This window comes from Neolamprologus brichardi, chromosome 22, assembly GCF_056152115.1.
Source record: "Neolamprologus brichardi isolate AB-2024 chromosome 22, ASM5615211v1, whole genome shotgun sequence".
NCBI lineage: Eukaryota > Metazoa > Chordata > Actinopteri > Cichliformes > Cichlidae > Neolamprologus > Neolamprologus brichardi.
This window is the reverse complement of record NC_142124.1, coordinates 15,470,507-15,494,850: the sequence shown is the minus strand read 5'-3', so window position 1 is coordinate 15,494,850 and position 24,344 is coordinate 15,470,507. Positions and strand designations below refer to the sequence as shown.

The 24,344-nt window shown below is 38.5% G+C and overlaps 1 protein-coding gene across 3 annotated transcripts in view; it reads right to left on the bottom strand.

Moving 5' to 3' along the window:
* Positions 1–24,344, bottom strand: part of csmd3b (CUB and Sushi multiple domains 3b) — a 370,269-nt gene that overhangs the window by 215,006 nt on the left and 130,919 nt on the right. For all 3 annotated transcript variants that reach the window (XM_006787920.3, XM_006787921.3, XM_035906501.2), the window contains exon 4: positions 7,463–7,660. In XM_006787920.3, coding sequence (XP_006787983.1) covers positions 7,463–7,660 — 198 coding nt within the window. The remainder of the gene's footprint in view (positions 1–7,462; positions 7,661–24,344) is intronic.

Here is a 24,344-nt window from a genome sequence, read left to right as displayed (position 1 = left end):
ATTCAGCACATTGTTGGATGTATTTGACTTGCTTTGATGGTGGGTAGAGCACAAAGGCAGTGCTAATCTGGAAAACTGCACAAACATGACACATCTTTGCAATGCTCCATTCTTAAACGGATGGTAAATGTTTATTTATTTATTTATTTTGTTTTCATCATATCATAAATACAGATGTTGGGCATTAAAAGTTAAATCATTAAAAGAACGAAGCCATCTTATGAAAGTAATTAAAGACCACCATGTTCTTATTATAATGAATCCTCTCAGAGCTGGAAAGGCGACATGTTTCTTGTAGCTGGTGTAAATATAGTCTGACAGTGCTTCGTTTCTGCTTTACTTGATGGTAATTACTCTGTTAGTCTTTTTAATGGGTTTCTTAAATGTTTCTGCTGTAAGAAAAAATAGCATGTAAACCTGTTGTAAGGAATGTTTTATTCCTTCAGTATATGTGTTGATTAAAATTGAATAAACTCTTCTAACTTTTCTATCCTATCATTCCTTTTTGAAGAATATGTTTACTTTTGCAAATGCACAAACCTACAACTACATAATCAACTTATTATCATTATTAAATCATTTTCTACTTCATGGCCCCCTGAAGTCTAGAACCCACAAACAAAATATGTGTGCATATTTCTGTTTTCAGTTTTGACTTAGTTTCAGTAGCTAAACATCACGTCATGTTGGCTTCGATCAGGTGACCGACTTGGTGATTGAAGAATATCAAATTTCTTCGCCTTGAGAAACTTTATGGTTGCTTTTGTAGCACGCTTACGGTCATTATCTATTTGGACAGTGAACTGCTGTCGGATCTGTTTTACACCATTTGGCTGAATCTGAGTAGAATTCATTATGCTACACCTATCAGCAGTCACCAACAGTATCAAGCATCATCATCAGTAAACACTAGTGACCCAGTTCCATTTGTAGCCATACATGCCCCCGCCATAAAGTTGCCTCCACTATCTGGTAGATGTCCCAATCCTGACCTGCGTCTCTGTTTTTCTATGCTTTTTTCTTCCCATCATTCTAGTACATGCTCATCTTGGTTTCATATTCTAAACAAATTGTCTTCAGAATTGTGCAGCCTCTTTAAGATGTTATCTGGCCACCTAGCCTTCTTGTTCACGAGTGTAATCAGAATTTAGCACCTTCTTTTAAACCCTTTCCATTAATTCATAAAGGTGCCAGTTAATTAAAGACATGTAGACAATGATGCACCTACCTCGTTGGGAGTGTTCTTGGTTAGATGTTAGAAAATGAAATTCTCTTAATCATAGAAATAATTCTGCAATCATCCACTTCAGTTGTCTTCTGTGGTCTTTCAGGGTTTTTGGTGTTTCTGAGCTGGCCAGTGTATACCATATCAGATGTACCAGATTGTAGATTTTTAGACTATTGTAATTCCTTGTTTACTTACTTAAGTAATGCCTCCCTGCAACGACTGCAGGGTGTTCAGAATGCTGCTGCTAGGCTTCTGATAAAGCATCACAAATACTCCCATGCCACTCCCCTGCTGATTCAGCTGCATTGGCTCCCTGTCAAGTTCAGGGTCCAATTTAAGATCATAATCATGACTTATAGGGCCCTGCACGGTGTAGCTCCAACTTACTTAAGTGATCTTCTTCTTTCTTATCACCCCAGCAGGTCCCTGAGGTCTTGTGACGAGGGGTTGCTGGTTGTCCCGCATACAAGGTTAAAAACAAAAGGTGACAGAGCGTTTGTATCAGTGGCTCCCAGACTCTGGAACTCGCTCCCTTTGAGTTTGAGATCTGTGGACTCAGTCATGTATTTTAAAAAATCTGTTTAAACTCGCTTTTGGTTGATTTTGTTTTGTTTTAGAATTTAATGTCTGTTTTCTGCCTCTGTAAAGCACTTTGTGATTTTATCTTGAAAGGTGCTATATAAATAAAATTTTATTTTACTTTTTACTTTACTTACTTTACTGACATTACTTCACTGAAAGCTTAAATCCCACACTTCAATCACATCTTAACAGATTACTTAAAATGCACTGTAGAAGCGTACAAAGTAAAAACTACAGAAGTTGTGTCTTTGTCCAACAATGCCATATAAGGAAATACATTTTTTAATTATGTTTTTGGAGGATGTTTACATATCATATAATAGCATGGATTGATCCAGGCTCCAAATTGGACAAATCCCCAACCTTGATAATGGTATACCTTCTGTTCTTTTAGTGCTTCTAATTAACTACTTGCTTTCTTTCCTTGTAGCGCATGGTGGTACAACCTTTATCTCACCTAGTTTGTATTGTGGCTGCATTTCTAAAGAGATATTTTACCATGAACTGATAGTTATTTGTGCTGAACACGGTCAACCCACCCACTTTCTCATGGGAGGATGATGATGTCTGGGTCCTTCATGAGAAGTGTAAGCGATTTCTCCTATGGTTTCTTCTTATGGATGACTGACTCTGTATTGCTTATCAGATCTGCAACCAGAAAGCTTTCAGGTGGAACAGCAAAGTTCAGTTTTATAATTAAGTTTGTGCCTGTGGAAGTTCAGGTCACCGATGTCACTTGGCAGTCATGAGTATTATTGGACTAGATTGAGCACAGAAGAAGTTGTAAAAAGTCACTGATTAAACAGCTTGAAATGAACTGAAATGAACTTTACTTTTTAAAAATTAAGTTCATGGTAGAGCATGTATTTATGGGGAAATCCCTGTACTATCTCTGTGTATATCAAAGTGAAATTCATTTATACAGTTAATTTAAAAGTGGCAAAGGCTGGAAAGCAAAACTGCTTTACAGAGCCAGAAAATTAGAAGACACTTAAACTAGTCAAAACAATGCAATGACCAAATAAAACAATGGCATAACGAGATAAACAATATCAATAAAAGCAGTAAATAAGTAGATAAAATTGCAACATAAACATACATAAATGCACAGACTAAAAAGAAAAAAGAAAAAGTCATTAAATAAAATGCTTTCTCTGATATATTTATGAAGATAATTAGAAAGGGGAAAAAAACCTTTAAAAAAACTCCTAATGCCTTTGGATGTTAACAGTACAGAAGAGTGACTAGTCAGCACAAGTAATAGATGTGAATGTGGAATAATGGATCATTTCAGAGATGTCACCTGCTGCTAGTTTTCCGAGCAACTTAAAAAATAATATAAAAGAACCTTAAAACTATCTCTGTATATTAGAAGAATTGAACCCAGTAACATGGGAGGGCATGTCTTCCCTGCACTACTAGTGAAGGGTGTTTCTGCTGCACGTTAAACCACTACAGGCAAGCTAAGGCAACTAACTGATTCATAAACAGACAGAACTGAACTAGTCAAAGGACACAAAACCAAACCAAAATCTAAGCCTTTAAGTCTTACTAGTGGCTAAAATGTGTAATGTGCAATTGGTCTAAGGAAGTCAGAGCTAGACTAAAACAGAGCAGATTTGTTCATTACAGTAAGATAATGCTGACATTTCCTGGATTGTTTTTTAAAATTCAGTCGCAGGGGGTTGGCTGCATTGATTGCATCTACTGGGTGTTCTTGCCAATTGAAAAGACATTTATTTCAAAAGCATTAATTTTTTAAAAATATAACTTTCCTCTGACAAATTAACCATACACATAAGGCTACACTGTAAGGTACAACAATGTACAATATGACTTAAATGTCAGATAATCATAACGGTATTATCTCCCTATAAGTGAGTTGACAAACTGAATGTTTCCTTTCGTGAATAATCAAAAAAGCATGACATTAAGACTGGACTATATGGAAAATACAGGCCATAAGCCCTTGATTGAGGATTATATCTGTCAGTTGTCTATCAAAATAAAAACTGTATAATTGTAATCATTTTCTTTTTTTAAAAAAAAGAAGCCTGATGAAAACTGGAGATATATTATCTGATTGGATAAAACCAATATTAGTAGTAGCACCACAGTGAATGCATACTTTCAACAGTGAAGGAAAGAGAAAGTGTGATGATGTTGGGCTGTGTGAATGCAAAAAAAATTGAAATATATAGCGAAATATAACTCCTCCGTTGCAGCTAAATCTCTGAAAAATGACAGGTTTTTCTGGATGGGGATTATATCTGTCACTGAAAATATAGGGGCCTATACAGAGTTTGAAAATAAACAAATAATAGATTTTAATCTCAGTAATGAAAGGTGGAGTGACTTTTACTCCAGTGAGTTACTGTTGTGCCTAGATTACCCTGATGTTCAACTTCAAAATAATGTATTTTTTTATTAAAACGTTGTCAGGGTTCCTGGGTTGTTGACCCAGTGTTTTCAGTTCTTACTTTGTCACGGTTTAGTTTTCTGGTTTCCTGCTTTATTATGTTAGCCTTGGTCTATGTGCATTATGTTCTGTTCCACTTCCTGTGTGTGATTAGCCAGATTCAGTTCAGCTATGTTCTCACCTGTCTCTTATCATCATCATTAGCCAGTGTATTTAAACCCTCAGTTTCTCGCAGTTCACTGTCTTGTCATCGTCAATTGTGTGTGTGAGTTTTTCATTTCAGTTCACTTCAGTCCAGCCAGCCATTCAGCCCGTCCGTCCATCTCATGTTATGTTCACCCTACATGTATAATAAACACCATCCACATCCTCAATCTGCCTGCGAGGCCTGTGTTTGGGTTCTCTTTCCACACTGCAATGCCCTCACAAAAGTAAGTGGCCTTATACTTACTTTTATACTTATCCTTACGTATTCATGTACCCAATTAGCCAATATCTAAATATTATATAGATAAAATAACTTAGTTTCAGTCCATTATCAAAATAAAGGCATAAACCACAAGAGGTTATAACACCCAATTTAGCTCATGCTATGCTCAGTGGTATTGGCATGCTTGTGCCTGGGTCCTTTAAAATGAGTGACAGAGTGCCCCTGTCTAAATGATGGTGTGTGATATTTTTAATTAGGACCCACGGCAAACACGAACTCAGTAGATAACTCCAGCAATAAATGACACAAACAGAGTGCTTTTGATTCAGGTCCCCTAAGGCTGCACATATATGGAAACATCTTTGAACTGTCAATTGTACCTCAGATATACTATTGCCTTAGTTCCTCAAACTGCCAAGAAAAGTGTGTCTATGTTGCCTTTTCCATGAACTTTCAACACAAAGTTTTATAAATAAGGGACAACAAGAGCCATTGGGACTCAACAACATTGATTGGCAAAGTAAAATAATGAGCTGTCAGCAGCTAGGGATCTGCAGATTCTACACAATTTACAGCAACAGTTTCCACTGTAGATTTTAAGAAGGGACAAAGAACACTGAGTAACATGGGAACTTCCGGTAATGGCGTTTACTGGGTAGACGTGTTTTAGGTCCGCTCCACTACACGGCTCAGCATTTACCTAACGAACCTACTTCTTTGAGATTTTGATTCCCAGTTTTGGATGTCTTTTGCCTTTGTCGATTACTGAAGATCCAAAGAATGTCAAAGTCAAAGGGCAAACAAGACCGAGACCGAGAAACCTCGACACCTGCGGCACCTGTAACTGTAGCCGAGATTAGCTTAATGCTTGAGTAGCATAGAGCTGCATTGCTAGCGGACTTTAAGTCATCCTTTGAGGACTTGTCCTTTGTATGATTTGCCCTCATATCATTTGTTCCGCTACTTTCAAATAAGACACTGTGCATCTTCTATCTTGCCAGAGTTTTCAAGTCAGCCTCTCAAGCCTTGGTGGGAAAACTTATTCCAGTTGAAGCCTCACAGTAAGCCTCTAATATCACAAATATATACTTTAATTATGGCATCAAACAATTACTCAACCAAGAAAATTGCTTCGAGTAAGGAACAGGAACTGGGTCTTCAGTTTGTTGAAGGTTACTGGGACAAAGTAATTGACAAAATTCATTCCTCAGCCTCATGTGCAAGACTCTCCCTTATTCAGTTTAAGATGGTATACAGATTACACTTCTCAAGATTTAGGCTATCCAAAATATACCCCGGCATTCCTGACCTGTGCAACAGATGCAACACCTCCCCCTGTGATTTAACTTATATGTTTTTTGCCTGCCCGTCACTTCAATTATACTGGACTTTTTACTTTGAAGTGCTCTCTCGTGTTTTGAGCGTTACTCTCAAACCATGCCCACTAGTTGCCATTTTTGGTGTTTCTGAAGATGCCACCCTAAACCTTAGTCGTAAGCAACTGGATATTATCGCTTTCACTTCACTGCTGGAACGACGTTGAATTTTGCTGTCTTGGAAAGCTAAAAATGGAGAGAATAAAATTCAGACTCAGAGGAAATGTTAATAGGTTCTCACAGATGTGGCAGCCTTTTATCATTTACTTTAACTCATTGAAAACACTTACAACATAATACACTTTTGTATCATGGGGTTCCCTTTTGTTCTGGTTTTGGGGGGGAGTTGATTTTTAATTTTTTTTTGTGTGTGTGTGTGTGTGTGTGTGGGGGGGGGGGGGTGTTGGTTTTGGGTTTTTTTTGTTGTTGTTGTTTCCTGTGTGTGGGTTGTTTTTGTTTTTTTTTCTTTTTTCTGTTTTATTGTTATCATCCGAATTCTAATGGCCTAATCTGTCTTGATACATGTCTTTGTATCGGTTGGTACTTGCTGTATTGGGCCTGATATGTCAAATTACATGTGCAAAACAACACTGAGTAACATAAAAACCTGGATCATGTTAGTGTGCCAGATGTAGCCAAACATGCTCTTCCTGGAATCCCTGGATATTATTACCTCGCTATATGATTTGATCAAGTTTAAAACAATCTGAGATGTTATAATTATAAATTGGACCTTAAAGGAAATATTCAAAATCTTTTTTTGGACATGCATTGTCATTTCTTGAGTCAACCAAAGTCATCAACCCTAAGAGGATTGCATTCAAAATCACACCTAAACTCCAAACTCAAATCTTTCCAGTTGTTCCCTTAATTTTTTATGTTTAAAGCAAACTGTGCATGTCTGCTATAAATTCACATAAATGCTGCAGTGTGGCATACAGCAATAATTAAAACATTTTTAAAAACTTCTACTTCAGTAAACTTTTGCTTCTGTTCCACACACATATCTGACACGCACACACACACGCACTATATGCACACTTTACACACCCTTGCCTGTGTCACTCTGTGCCTGCACACACGCAAGCATACAAGCCTTGTTCTGCCCACATGCAGTCTGTCTGTCTTCCTGTTTCTCTCAGGGACACTTAAACACAGTACACATAAATATATGAAGAGTTTTTTCCCATAAAATTCCACATAGAGGTCAACATTTCTGATATCTTGAAGATTGCTTGAGTCTTTTTGAACATTTTCAGCATTTTTTTCCCATTTCATTTGACACATGTATAGTAGTAAAGATCTTGAAAATAGAGGTCGATTTTGAATTTATTTTTAAATTGGACAAAAACTCTTCACATCTAGTCATGCACACACATAAACACGCGCCTGCACACGCACGACACAAAAACACGTGGAGTCCGTACCTCGACAAATGGGAGCGGGAAAGTCCCAGACGGCGGCATTTCCGGCATTGGTGATGCATGTGAGTGTCGCATGACCATCTAAGACATAACCAGGGACACAGCTGTACCGCACACTGTCTCCCACTGCAAATCTTCCTCCACCACTTAGCACCGCTTTGGGTGGGACACCAGGGTTTCCACAAGATGAACTGTGCAGTTCTGCAAAGGATGACAGAAAAGGAGAAAGATGAAGGCTTTTATCAGATATTATATATCAAATATTAAAATATACATTTTTCTATCTCAGCCATCACTCAGATAATATGCTCAGCCCCTTTTTTATAGTGATGCATGTAATTCAGTCTGTCAGATCACACACACATCTAACTAAACAGATGATCAATTTCAATTGAAATCCGGGTGAACCTTTTAGTTATGCTTACCCCCATAATCCAAACAATTTTTTTCTGCTTCTAGTCTGCGCTCCCGTATATTACACACACACACGGTCTCACCAATGCTTATTTTATTTTGTGTTGTGCTCTGAGGGCTTTCAAAACACAGGTGACCCACAGCTCAATACTGTGACTGAATCAGAGCTGCTGCTGCTCTGCTAATGTGCAGCTCACACTGTGTCTTCTGTGTAGACATGGTGTTACAGCCCGGTCCCATTGCGTCTGTCATTAAAAACAGTTCTGGGGTCAGAAAAGCAAGACACTTGCATTGTGGTGATGCAGTTTAAATACCTCCATTACAGCCTATTCCAGAGTATTGCTCCAAGCGCAGACATAGCTGGGAGCCTACTGGTCTTCACAAATACATACTGCCGAGCGTGATGGCTGTAAATGGGCAGTTGGATTGCCTTTGCAATCAAAGAAGAGAAAATTCAGCCTCGGATAAAGGGCGGAAATGCTAAAGTTTCTTTTCAATCCCCCCTCTTCCCGCTAGATTAATTTGCAGTTCTGTGCCAAAGACGTATGCACAATTGTAGGCTTATAAACATCCGCCAACACAGACGCACAAACAAGCGCGAGAGGGAGTGAGAGAGCGAGACAGGGGGAGAAGGGGTATTACAAGCCATAAAACAGGAAGTAGATGGGCGCACAGGGAGCAACTCTGGTCTTATTGTTTGAACTTGATTGATACAACTATGAAACACTTCAGACAGATGCGGGGTTAGGGAGGGGGAGCAGGAACTAGACAGATAGGGGCGAGAGGGAACTGTGGATTGGTGAGGGTGGTGCGGCAGAGAGGGAAAGGAGCAGGATGCCCACCATGATAGATAGAACTATGAAACTACTAAGACACGGAGAGCAAAAGAGGTAAGAAAGGAAAATGTTAAAGGAAGAGAGAAAAGATTAGAAAAACAGAAATCAACAACGGTGGTGAGGAAGAGTATAGCAACACATATTCTTTAAATGTCACGAGAAACTCTGGAAATCTTTCACTTTACTCCTTGAACTGCAAAAATATCCAGAATAAGTTTGTAAAAAGCTCTAGTACAGCTGTAGGGAGCTCTCTGTCATACTAACTGCAATAATTTGTAATTACTATTCACAAAGCAGGTAGAGAAGATTTAATGTCAGTAAATGAACGGATGATATGACTCTTGAATTGGCCGGCTGATAGATTCATTTATAAAATGACTTTACTGTCATACCTTTTCAATTACATCCCATTCCTTCCCCTTTAGCCACAGTGCGGGTGATTATGTGGACATTTATATTTGGAATTTTCATGTGGCCACAATCAACCTGTCTTTTCATTTTCCTTTAAAATAAACCTGTCAGCTTTCTTTTTGTTATTATCATATCTCTTAAATGCGTATATGCATGTGTATATGTCATTAAGTCTGCCTGCCAGCTCCCTGACACACACACACCTCTAATTGCCATTCTCCTTATCTCCACACACACAGTGACCGGGAAACACACACTGACGAGACACACTTGGACATTAGTGCACATGCGCACACACACACAGCCATGGTCATCCATCACTGTGGCGAACCCCTGTGCTGTACTGTGATTGGATGTCAGGTTGGCCTAGTGTTGCGACCCGTTGGCCTATCGATTTTACCAGTCAGCATGGCCCCACTTGGTGTCAGGATGTTTGTTGTTGTTGAGCATCCTATCAGGCACACATTTACTCTCATCCAAACACACACACAAACATTAACATTGGTGGTCCAGAGTGCAATCCAGGGCACACGCTAACCAACAGTTTCCCATTTTAGCCACTAGGAGCTTGACTGGTATCTCCATCACTTTTTCCATTTATCTATCTTTTTGCACCGTTTCCCCTTTTTTCATTTTCACTATTTTCTGTCCAGCTTCTTTACTCCATCTGTTTCTGCTGCCTTGCTAGGCTTTCATTCCCACTTCTGGTGTTTTTACCCCTCTCCTTCTCTGCACCTCCATCCACCAATTCCCCCCTTCTCTTCCCTTACTACCTTATCCTCAACAAAAAACCTTTGACAACACCCCCCTCCTTTCTATTTCTCCCTTGTTTTATCCATACTAATATATCAACCCTTATGTCCATCTCCCTGTTCCTCCTTTCATTCTTTCCTACCTAGTTTATTGTGAACATCACACACTTTCATTACACTAGTTTATTCAGTAGCCAGCAGCTATGCCACGCTCTTCACCGTGGTTTATTGCTGCCTGCCCTCTCTTATTTATTCTCTCATACCCACACTTCTTCTTCCTCTCATTTCTCTCTCTTTATCTATCTCTGCCTCTCTTTCGCTATCTCAGGCTCTCCCCAGTTTACCATAACCATGATTTCAGTCTCAGTTGCTTCATTACAAGCTGCTGCTTTTATGGGCCATCTGTAGAACTATCTGCATTTGTCACACACACACACACACACACACACACACACACACACACACCTACACACACACACATTCAAAGGCCTGCATGTAAAGGACTATACAGTTTCTCTCTTTATACCACATACACATTCTCACACATGTAACCATTTACCTAGCTTTTATTTCTCCCTAGATAAGCAATTACAGCCGAGTCCAAGTACAGAGAGCACAAGAAAGAGGGGAAGAGGTGGGGAGGAAAGAACTGAGCACAGGGTAAAAAGCACGAGAGAATGCTGCCATGCTTTTAGACTTTTTAGTGAGACAAATGGCACTGCAGACTGGAAGACTGGCGAGGGGGAGTGAAGGACAGTGAAGTGGGCGAGGGGGACAGAGAGCGGGACAGGAAAACAGAGGCACAGAGACGGGGGGGATGATTCATGGAGTTCAGAGGTTTTACACCTCAGTCAGCAGTAATTTTTTTACAAGATGAACTGAGTTTCAGACCTGAACAGAGTACAGTAGAAGGTAAAATGCTTGAATACAAAACATTGAATATGCGGTAAGAAATCATATACATAGATTAAAGGGCAAAAAATATAAAATAAACCAAAAAAGTGATTTCGAAGTTACTTTGTAAGATGTATAACACAAAAAGATTTTGTTTTTAGAGAGTTCTGTAACAATCAGGTGTCTCTTCTGGGGCACTTAGATTTACCGCCTGTCAACTTTCGAGTCAGTTGCCTGTCAGCTTGATTCATTTATCACTGTGACCAACTCTTTTTATAGACTTATGAAGGACTTGTATCATAAAACACTTTTTGTCTAATAAGTTAGCACCACTTTACAGCCTTAGTTGTACATCATAAACCATACTGTATGATACAGTGTGCCTCTCCTGACAGTGCAATCATACTGCCATTTTACACAACAAACATATTTTATCTATTTCTCTAATCAAAGCAGAGGCACTATTAAGTCATCATAAATAAATTAAAAAAAACATAAGAAAATAGTTTTATATAACAGGCCCAAAATATACATGTTGTTACTACTTTTAAAGATCAGCTTGAATGTTTTGCACATTTATTTTCCAAACCTTTATTTTGCACAAGGTGACGTTCTGAATACATCCTTTTCTTCATGTCAAATTTTCTGTAACGTGCACGTGAGGCGGACATTAGCATTCTGATACAGCTTGGCAAAATGTGATTGGCAGTTTCCTGTCTGCAGCAATAGGTTGCCATTACCAAATAAATGATAATGGCAACGGGTTTAGAATTGTTGGAGTTAAATGTCATTTCAGATTAAATGTAAACCAGTTGGGGGAAAAGAAGATTTCAAGATAACACTTCTGTGAAACTGCCCTTGCCACTGAAGGAAGGGGATTTGAAAATAAAATAAAAAAAATAAAAAAATTGCTCTGTCAAGGTTTGGTGCTGTACTTCAGCAAATTGTGTTGGGGATCTTGTCAAAATTATGGAATTATGAACACAGAAACGTACGGTTAGATTTTAATACCATGTAATACTATCTGAAAAGCATCTAATTGGCAACAGCTTCATTTTTCAACATTTATCCCAAACACAGTGCCAATGCAATAAAAGTGTACCTGGACACAAATTTTAAAAAAGCGCACAATGGAAAACTCTCAATGGACTGACCTCGACAGAGCTTGGACCTCAATGTTACTGAAGCAGAGCAGGATCATGTTGACAGAGAATGGAACAAGAGGCAGCCAACATCCAAAACATCCTTTTAGAGCTTTGTATGTTCTCCAAGAAGCCTGGAGAACTATTCCTAAAGGTTGCGCAAACAGATTGCAAGAAACCTTGCTTAAAAGAGATCAGGCTGTGTACACACTATGTTTTCATAAATTGCTGCACTTTATATAGAAATGACAGGTTGCTCAAGACTTTTGACAGCACTCCATGTACATCTATCTGGATTAATTAAAAGATTATAATCTTGATTCTAAAATAAAATGCTGCTTGTGGTAGCATGCATCAGAGTCGCAAGCAGGTATGTGATCGAAATTGTTAATGTGTCCTTGATTGTACAAACAAAAACTTTAAGTGGTTATGTGGTAGTTTTGGAAATACTCCAATGTTGTGGTTGAAAAATGTCAGACGTGTTTTTGCCCATTTTGTTCAAACATAATACATCCATATATTTATAATATTGACAGTGGAACTTTTCCCCCCAAACAATCCCTGTATTGTTAGAAAGTTGCTGCAGAGCTGTCAAGTAACTGTCATACTAGGATTCGAGTTATTTTCTGAAATTCTAACTATGACAGCTTAACAATCACGAATGGGATAATGTGAAATTATTCTGCATGGCTTTGTGCTTTTTAATATGAAAAGATTAATGCCAAGATGAGATATCCACCATTTGAAAAATGTGACACCTTTCTGTATAAAAGCATTAAAAGAATGAAAAAAAAAGCAGTTAAAAGAATGTTGCTGAGCAGAAGCTGAGCAAATACAAAGAGTGATGGGATGAATGGTAAAAGTTTTCTACTTGATGTGGTTATACACCAAGAAGAAAGCTTTTCTGTTTATGTGACGTATATGTAGGTATCAACTACATTTATTTCTATACAGTGTATATGTGTGTGTGTGTGAGACAGGAATCAGCAGTTAAAGAAGAACATTGGAACTGCTATGTAGCTCCTTGTAATAAAATCTTACAGCGTGTGATAAACAAAAGGAGCTAAAGTGAAGTTCACAGCTGGGCACTGCTTTAAAAGAGTAGTTAAGGTAACCCCCTCACCTCCACCCCGCACCACACACACTTCTATATAACGTTTGTGATGGCGAAGAGAAGAGAGTTGACATGATATATGATAATGGAAATGGAACAACAAGTACCAGCAGTTCTGGCCTCCTTCACCTATTACCAGCCACAGTCCAAAATGAGGAACAGCAGGGGGTAGGACTAAGATCTTTTCCAGACAAATTCCCTTTTCAGCCTCAAACTGACTCTCGGTGGCGAACCGCTAGCAACAAAACGAGCCATTCATTTTCACATTCATTCACTTCCTGGTCAAAATGACAACCTGTGAGACTAGATTGTCTGAACCCTCTCAGGTCCAACTCATCATTGGTGATAACCCTAATCCTAAATTATGTCATAAAAATATGTAATTTTTATCTTTGTTTAAAACTGTTCTCCACAGTCTTGGCAATAAGGTGACAAAGAAAGCAATCTGACTGTGTCAAAATAAATAGGCTTGGGGTTTGGGGTTGATGATGAACTAGACCTTAATAAAAACATACATTTTACATTCAGAGAAGTATGTGTGGTGGTAAGAGATGCCATCTATAGATACAGCCATTTAAATTGACCAGCAAGTCTATGGCAGATTATTATTTTTTTTTTAATTTATTATCATTATTGTTTACTTTTAGTCACATATTCGCTTATATTTTGGTAATTTAATAAAAGAAATCAGAATTATATATATGTATATATGTTTTAAACCTCTTAGTAATAGGAACTGGAGTCTAGCTCTGCAGTGTTTGTGTAAAGGTAATGACCATTTTCACCTTTATCGATTATAAGAGATAAAGCCTCAGGGGCTGCTGTCTTTTATGACGTCCCTGTCCTGCAGCAATCATCCACTTGAGTTGTGATTACATGACCACTTAATATTGAAAGTGTCATAAGTACTCTGCAGCTCTGCATTTGGTGAAACTGACAACCTGATGATGTTGGCACTATTTGTCTATTCTAATCATGTTGCAAAAGTACATTGGTAGCTTAATTGCCTCCTAAGGGACTAAGACAGAGCCATGTTTGGAAAGCAATCCAGCAAAATTGAAAATACAACTGAGAAAGACCTAGAAAGATTTTCTTTAATGTTTTGTATGGGTAGCCCATTAGACTTTACACCAGAGACCTTCATTTGTGGTTTCTCTCTAACATGAGCAGTTCAGTACCCAACATAGAGTTTTCTGAGCCAGAACTGGCATTTTGGCAGTTTGAATGTGCACTGATATCAAACGCCAGCCTGGCATGCAAATACTTATAAAATAGAGAGAGTAAATAGAGAGCAAATTTGGTTTATATCTCCATTGTATCTGCGAATCAGCCATTCTGTTAGGTAGTCCCGGCTTTTGCCTTCAGAACTTTCCTAATTCTTCATGGCTTAAATTCAACAAGATGATGACACCTTGATTTTCGTCCATACATGACAGGGTAGCACAAACCTGCTCCAGATTTGTCAGCTGCACATCCATGATGCATATGTCCTGTTCCATTGTATCCCAAAAGTGCTCTACTGGATCTACTCTGAGCCTTGTTCTGCTGGAGGTTTCTTTTTTATGTTAAGAGAGTTTTTCCTTCCCACTGTTCCCAAGTGCTTGCTCATAGGGGGTCATCTGGTTCTTTTCTTCTGTATTATTGTAGGATCCTTACCTTACAATATAAGGCACCTTGAGGCGACTATTACTTGCGCTGTATAAATCAAACAAAAATGAATTTAATTGAAACTGATGTGCTGTGTATTCATAGCTACACTTCTGCCCACCTTGGCGCTAACAAATGGATGAGTTATTCTGGCCTTCCTATCAGCTCCAAGCAGACTCCTCTGACCCTTGGCATCAAATAGGCATTTTTATTTCATTTTTTTCCTTACACTTACTGAGTAAGCACTGCTTATTGAATATTTCTCAGACCATTCTCTATAAATCCTAGCAATGAAAAATCCCTGTAGATCAACAGCTCCTGAAGACCAAGCTGCCTGTCACCAACAACAATTCAAAATTCACTTGAATCACCTCTCTTCCCCAAGTATGTTTGTTTTGAACTTCAGCAGGTGATGTCACGGAGCCTACATGCCTAAAAGCACTAAGCTGCTGCCATATGGTTGACTGATTAGCTGTTTGCTTTATAGAACAGTTGAACAGATGCACTTAATGAAACAGAGGGCAAGTATATAAGCCAAGCATGAAATAAAAAAGGCTACATTTCAGTAGATGCCCTACATACTCTTTCATTGTACTTTAACAATTAAAACAGACACAATACACAGGATAATTAGTTGTTCTAATATTGTTAGTAACTAACATGGTTGATATTATGTCAGAGTAAGAATAAGAATAAGAAAAAATATGTGTTTACATATTATTTAACTGTCTTCTGTAATGTCACTGTTGCATATAATAGAGAAGACTAGGGCACTAGCAAGCTTTAAGGCAGGTCATGTGTGTTAAAAGATGAACTGTTTGGTTTTAACTGGGTGATGAGATGGCCACAATGGTCTTCCAAACTATGAGTTACAACGCTAAAACAAGGAAGACAGCACTTAAGTTACACGTCAGATCTTGAAGATTCAAGTTGAAAAGCTTTACTGACATACATTGTGTAATTTGAGTGTACAGTATAAGGAAAAACACGCACAAACACACACAATTTGTGCTAAGGGCTTTCTTGCACCAGCGCTGTCAACACTAAGCTTCATTTCACAAATTGTATAGAACAGATGACAAGAGTGCAAAATGCATGCTGCGTGGGGATGCACATGCTACCTCTTTTCTTTTCTATATATTTTTAATGTAACCTTTTTTTGATCCTATTTGTACAGCCTAATAATGGTCTAAAATATACAATCCAAGGCTATCCGCTTTAATAATTTCAGCTAGTACTCAAACCCCATCACATTACATAATTCTTATCTAATACATAACACTAACGGCTTAAGCAGTGAAGAAAATGAATGGCTCTACGAACTGAATTGACGAAATATAGGGCTTAGGATTCAGGATAGTCATCTTTCAATTGAAAGCGTCCTACAAATAATGACTTCATAAATGTACTAGGCCTGCTGCTATCGCAAATATTACTTTAATAGATAATAGTAAGATCTTTTTAAAAAGCTAAGATTTTCTTTTCATTTTAAATTTACTTTTGGGTTGTGTGAGTGCACTTCACAACAAATGTGTAAAATAGCCCAAGTTTGATTACTTCTGAAAACATTTATCGTGGGGCAAAGTGGTAGCAGAACATGCGTGTGTGTGTGCGCGCCCATGTCAGAGGGAGACAGACAGACTGTGAGGCAGAGTTAAAGCGGGAAGAATGGAGAGCTCTCAGATAAACTAACAGTTGTTCAAAGCTTTAGCTCATCTGGCAGCTGTGAAGATCAGTTAATACACACAACTGTGTTGCTAATGATTGTAACTTCTAGTGTAGATCAGACATTATGGACTCAGAGCAACAGACCACTAATGTCTCTCTGGGTTTATTACACCCCAGAACCCAAACAATCAAGCACACAGCCCACTCTCCCTAAAGGTAAAAACTGCTGTGAGGGTTGTAATAGTGGTGCCTTGATGTTCAGGCTGAACAATAATTATCTGTGTTCATTGAGATCATGAAGTAGCTTCCAGCAGCCAGTGTCAGTGTATACTGTCTGACCATAAATGTTGCATATACTGGCCTGCATAAATGCTATTCTGATACAGAATTGACCATAACCTGCTTATTTGGCAATTAAAATATCACAGTAATGAAGATATATTACTGGAGTGGATGGCGGTGTGAAAACTTTGGGTTCTCCAGTAGTTAGGCTTAAATTAATGCCTCCTTCTTCGTCTACTTTTTACGATACTGCTCGGTAAATATCACATATATATCACTAAAGGGGCCGCTGTAGATGCAATTATTGGACATAATATTTAATCAACATTACTAAGAAGAACCCGCATTCATAATAAGCAGAGTGAGTAGCCTGGTTTTCCTTTGAAATATATTGCAGCTGACTACAAATTTCCATATGCCAGAATTAGACCCATCCAAGGGAGGATGCAATTTAATGTGGCAGGGTAAAACAAGTTATTCATTTTGAGGGTAGACAATAACCCTGTCCAACACAATTACCTCATTTTTGTGGATGGAGTATCCATCTAAAAATGTTAGTTGAAAAGATGTGCTTAGGTTTTTTTCCAGCCTTGCAATTTCCCTGTATGTAATTGAATGAGCAGATAATGACAGCAGTCTGACTGCTCACAAAGAAACATGGGGATGTCAATTATAACCTCTTTACCTCCACTTCACCGGTGTGTGTGTGTGTGTGGTCGTTCACGTGCACTCTAGTGTGAGTGTTTGTGTGTGGGCCTCTTGCGTGCATGTCACCGCACGTCCATATACAAGGATTGGTGTGTGTATTTTGAGTCCATGTGGGTGTAACTCCTTGATGCTGTGATCAATGTTTCTCTGAGGTTTGGTTCAATAAACCATTAGATATCTCCCTAAAGACATCCTGCCAACAGAACTTCATTAGACTGACACACATACATATAAAGAAAAACAAAACATGCCACACACACACCTGTTACCTCAACATTTATCCTATTTTAACAGGCTGTGGGCATCGGAAATGAACATAATCAAGTTCTAGTTTGTTTGCGTTTGCTTCTTTTTTTTCCTTTCTTCTTTTACTAAAGCAGTACTCTGCAGTGTCAGCTATCATTTGATCTGACCTGAAAGGGCTGACTCTGACTGGAACAAATACGCTCGAGCAGACTTGATCAAACAAAATAGTAAACCGTCCAGTGATACAGGCAACACAAGAAACAGACACGTTTTCTTTTATTGAAGTGACTTACTGTAGATGATGATGATACATTGCTAAAGGAACACACTGCATGTTATGGGGATTTCTTTGATATGCTTTTTGGTGAGAAGTATAGCTGGTGGATTATCTTCATGTCCAGCACAGTGATTATTTACTTCACTGCAGTTAAAAGAAATATGTTACACAGACTGAACTGCATCAAGTACCACACAAAATAGTAAACACAGAGAAGCAAAAGTAATAACAATTTTCTCAGTGCATGAAGAAAAGCTTGTGTGTATTACTAAAAACCAGTAAACCATTAAGCTCCGTCTTAGCCTTAGCTCTTATGTCAGAGTCCTGCACTGATTTTAGTAAGAGTACTGATCAGCTTTCTACTTCCTGTAGTTTTCTTCTCTGTTTCACACATTCATCTTTCACTTCTACCTCTGTCCCTTTCTTCCTCTCTTATCTCTTCTCACAGCCACCCCTCTTCTTACTATTAATTAAAAGTCTGTATCTGTGTGTGTGTGTGTGTGTGTGAGAGAGAGAGATTGCTTGTGTGCAAACATCAGGCTTCAGTATTAATTAAAGGTGTGAATGCTAATTGGTCAGATCAATAACGGGTCGTTAGGCCTCGGGGGCTGCCAGCCAATAGGAAATCATTATGTGTCTGACATCACTGTCACTCTGCTAAACTTGCACTGCACAGTGACACCATGCATACGCAGACATGTACGTCTGCACTTGCGCACAGAGATTTGCACTTGCACTGGTGTCATCTGGAAGGATAGGTTTACTTCAAACACTGTGACAGAGAGAAAAGAGCGAGAGTAAAGAAACAGAAGCTGTTATCTGAACAGAAGAAGCAAATTGGCACAAAATGTAAGCAAAGAAAGAAATTGCAGCATGTACCCAAAACAAAATCAATATCTATTAAGGAAAACAAGAGATAGCGTGAGAGAGAAGATTTTCAGAAACAAAATAGATGCAAAGCCAACATTGGGAGGAACTACATAGAGCGGATCATCTCAGAAGGCCTTTTTGTACTGATCAATACCACAGCAGCCTTTGTCTTATGACACTACTACTGCTTTCTCTTTCTTTACAAATCTCAATATGCATCTTTCAGTATTATTTTATGTACTAAACCCTTTTATGTGCCTTACATACATATAAATACATTTTGTTGATCCATCCATCCATTCGCTTCCGCTTATCCTCTTCAGGGTCGCGGGGGGCGCTGGAGCCTATCCCAGCTGTCATAGGGCGAGAGGCAGGGTACACCCTGGACAGGTCGCCAGTCTGTCGCAGGGCTAACACACAGGGACAGACAACCATTCGCACTCACTTTCATTCACACATTCACACCTAGTGACAATTTGGATTATCCAATTAGCCTATCCCCACAAGCTGCATGTCTTTGGACAGTGGGAGGAAGCCGGAGTACCCGGAGGGAACCCACGCAAACACGGGGAGAACATGCAAACTCCACACAGAAAGACCCCGGCCTGATGTTGGAATTGAACTCAGGACCTTCTTGCTGTGCGGCAACAGTGCTAACCGCCGTGCCGCCACACATTTTGTTGATATTTTTAAAAAAAAAAAAACACAAGAAAAGAGACGAGGATAGTATTTGATGAACTGTACAGGACTGGTGGCTTCCCTGATGGGATAAAGATAGCAGACAGTCAGCTCAATTTGCCATTTCAAACAAACTTGCCTAGTACACTGACACCTTCATGCCCCAAGTAACATCCACTGTCACATTTCCACAATATAAGCTTGTTTTTTATATTAAACTGTCCTCTTCAACACCTTCTACCTCTACTCTTTATACAGCTTCACAGGCTGAAGCTGAGACAGAGCCTTAGATTTAACAGTGTAAGCACTACTTCATGCTATACAGTAAATGACTTTTTGCCACTGGATTTAGCAACTGGTATTCTTGCCCTGAAATCTGATTTAAATTTAAGATCCTCAGAAATAATCCGGTTAACAATATTTCTGGTGGCTGTGCTACTAGATGAAAATGCGATGCAGTGAAGTTTGCTGTCTCCAGGGGTCACTAACCATGTTGTCACTTGTCACTGAGACAGTATACATTGAATTCTGTCAGACAAACCTTTCACTTGTCCACAAACAAAAAAGCAATATGCGAGAAGACAGCAAATTAGAGGTATGCAGGGGTAATGCTGTTAAATGGTATAGCAAACAAACTGTTGCCTGCAGAGGCAAATATTACCAATTTGTATGTGTATGTACGTGAGAAAGACAGTGAGAAATGATCATTCCTGTGCTGATCAAATCTGTATGTGTGTTTCTCCTCAGTTGAGACAGGCTAGCTAACTATCTTTTGTGTGATATCTAGTAGATGTGGTTACTAAAGTATAACATATTGAATTTAACATCTTAAGATACCCTGGAAGTGACTGACAGATACTAGGACACATGTACCCACACCCAAATGTAAACAAATCTCACCTTAACTGTGTATCTACCAAATGATGCAGTCTCACTGAAAAGTTGCTTTGAGTTGTTAGCGCCCTGTTGTTAACATTGTACGAAGATTTAATTTTTTAGTATTTAATTAGGTCTGGTGCCTCAAACTAAACAGACTTCCTCCATTTCTCTCTCTATATATATATTTGTTTTCAAGTAGACAATTGGACAATGATGTGGGCTCAGCAATACAATACACACAACATAATATGGGTTGATAAATCCACAGTAAACTTACTGGTTGGTGGAGGATTTGAACTAATGGCAATATACAATATATGATGTAATAATTTCAGATGCTAACAGACATTCAGTGGAATGGTAACTTCCAAAATGTTGAACTACAAAGCCCACCCACGGACACACACGCATTAATAACACTACATACATCGTATATCCCTTTGAGGTGGTCTTTTGATGTTAAGTAGTTTTTCACTTTTCTTCTGCAGTTACAATAAAAGCTTAAAGAATGTCATAAATACACATTTCCAGAAAACGAGCAAACAAAAAGCCATGTTATTACCAAATCGATGGTACCACAATGCACACAGCTGGCTTGTTATTGAATTTAAACTATTATTGTTAATGACTGCTTCTGGGGAAATCAACAGGTTCTACCCTGCAGAAAAAAAAAAAAAAAGTTTGCCTAAGGCTCCACAAAAACATGGATTCGTGGACTACAAGCCATATTTTTATATGACAAGCTACTAATGCAGTTTTCACTGAATGGTTTACACACCAGACGTAAGTCCTGATCCAGAATTTTCCAATGGAAGCACTCATATTGGCTTTTAAAACTATTACCGATGAAGTGATATCAGAATGTGTAGTTTGGTGCCAGCTTTTATTTTGAAGTGCACTTCACAACACCTCAACATTAAAGTTCTTTCAACCTGTATCAGTGTTGTCCCTTTTAATCTCCTCTCCTTTCATCTCTCTTCTCGCCATAATACTCTCCTCTGTCACTAGTCTTTTTAACAATTGTGTAGTATCGTCTAACACCAAACACAACCCAACAAGTGGTCCTTGTGTAACTTAAATATTTTCCCTGCCAGTACATGATGGAAACATATTCATGTTTGTGTGTGCACAATTTGTCTCTGGTGTGCAATATCACCAAGGAATCAATCAAGGAATAAAAGTTATTTTCATCATAAAACAGAACCTAAATTATTACAGATACTATCTGCTATGACAGAAACTTTGTTTCTGAATGAAGGACTTATTTTATTGAGTTAAAAACATAAATATATAGATGTACACTAAATGACTGGTTTATTACATACACCTACCGGTATGAAATTGGACACCTTTTTCCTTTCAGAGCAACCTTAATCTTTCATGGCATGGATTGAAAAAGGCGCTGGAAACATTCCTCAGTGATGTTCGTCCATATTGATATGACAGCACCACACACAGAACTGTAACTGCAGATCTGTCAGCTGCACATCTCAGGCTTGTTACATCGTGCATTATCTTGCAGGAAACAGCCATGAGAAACTTGGCATACAGCACCAAGACTCAGTTAGGCTGCTAAACAATTCTAATTTGGTACTAAAGGGCCCAAAGTGTGCTAAGAAAATATCCTCCACACTATTAGACCACCACCTCCAGAATCTGGTAGGTGCAGTACACTGGTATAGCCCCTGTACTACGAGCGGCTATACCACATTCAAAATCACTTAAATCACTTTTTCTCCCCATTGCCTAAATACACTGGGCGGCTGCCATGTGATTGGCTGATTAGCGTTAACCAGCAATTTGTTTTAACAAGCAGTTGAACAGATATACCTAATAAAGCAGCAGGTGAGTCACAGCAGATGACTGTCCCTCCCTGAGCCTGGTTCTGCTGGAGGTTTCTTCCTGTTAAAAGGGAGTTTTTCCTTCCCACTGTCGCCAAAGTGCTTGCTCATAAGGGGTCATATGATTGTTGGGTTTTCCCCTGTATGCATTATTGCAGGGTCTACCTTACAACATAAAGCTCCTTGAGGTGGCTGTTGTTGTGATTTGGTTCTGTATAAATGAGATTGAATTGAAAGTGAGTGTATCTATTTGTATTCATCTCAATACTGACAGTACTGAAAGAGAAATCTATGTGAAATGAGATCAAGACCTTTAAGTCAGAGTTTCTCTTATACTGACGACTATTTTTAACCCTTCATTTTATCCTGAAAGCTTTTAGCAGGAATGTTTGTTGACTAAATTGGCTCATACTTCACAGCAAGTAGTCAAATAAGTAGAAATGGTTTGATCAGCAATCCTGTGTTCTTTATGACAAGGTCCATTATATTGCTAATGTTAACATTTTCCCTGAAAAGACTTCCCTAATCAAATGCTCAGGCATCAGTTTTAGTGGGAAAAAAGCCAAAACTCAATGCTGCAGATGTTCTCACACTAAACTAGGAGTGCTGTGTTGCTATACTTTCCACTGTAATACTGCTGTTCACTTTATTAAGAAACATTAGTTGAGATATTAAAAGCAGTGGGGTAGTTAAATAACAAAATCTGCTGAACAAAAAGCAGAGCACAGTGGCTGGAGAATACAGGGCTGATAGTCATGTTAGCAATTAATTGGATGATTAAATATTGAGTGAAAAACCCAGTGGAATGCCCTTAAATAATGAAATCTGCTGATGAGAGGCCACTGAAAGAGGTTAGAGACCAGTCTGCTGATGTTCCTTATCACATTTTTTGGGATGGTTATACATTTGGTGAAAATCCTAACTGGCTGACAGCATTAAGGGATGTGTTTTGTGTAAATGCTGCCTCTGAGTTCTGTCTAACTCACGGCATTAAGAACTGCTCTGTCAGCATGACCCTGATCATTTTTGCTGTTATGCTAATCAGGTGACATTCCTTCTTGCTTGGCAGAAGGAGCTGATTGGATGGGCCGAGGTGGAGACCCTGAAGGGAGGCCGTTTGATTGGTTGGCTCATATAAAGCTGAATGATGGACTGACATTGGCCAGGTGGCCATATTATTATCAAACCACACACGCACTCACACACAGACAGACACACAGAACTGCACACCTATATTAACTCTGTACCAGGATATATTTTAGTCAGGTGGCCAGTGGTTGTCTGACAGACCTGAATATCAAATCAATATATCATTCGATGTAATTTCTATCCTGTCCAGCACAGAGGGGTTTGGCAGCTATTCCATATATTTCCATCATAAAGGTGTTTAATATAATTCAGATATGAGGTCAATATATCACTTGCTGGACTTCTTTTAGTGAGAAACCTCTTCCTTGCCAATTCAAGTGCTGAAAGACTTTTATTTAATAGTATTAATCAGATGTCACAGTAATGGCTCGTTTGTGGACAAGCTTTGATGATAAACATCTATCCTTTCTATGCAATAAAACACTTGGAATCTTCTTAATATAAATACATCACAGAATTTGTTAGTTTTATCCAGGTATCACATTAAATTGTCACTTTCTGGACTTTGATAATTAGAGGAAACTACAGTATACTTCCTAGCAGGAAAGTGAGAAGTCTGGCAGCAATTTAATGTAATTATATCATCCAGACATCAAACTGATAAATTGTGCGGAAATTCAGTGAAGGCTTGACACTGAGAGATTTAAAAGTTATTTTGTACTATACCATTACATAATTACATGCAGTAATCAAGACAATGACCTAATACCACTTGATTTTAACAATGATATGACGAGTACCATTTCTTATATAAAATATCTATATATTAATGATAAAACCAGTGAGCTCTATCAAAACCTTTGCAACCTTGTTGTTGCAAAACATACAGATGGCATTGGTTACAAAAGAATTTCTCAACTGCTTTGGAATAAAGGTAGTAATTGGCATGGATTAAAGAGAAGCCATAAAAAAAAAAAAATATATATATATATATATATATATATATATATATATATATATATATATACACATATACATTAGGGGTGCAACGATACTCGTATCGATATTGAACCGTTCGATACAGTGCTTTCGGTTCGGTACGCATATGTATCGAACAATACAAAATTTTTAATTTAT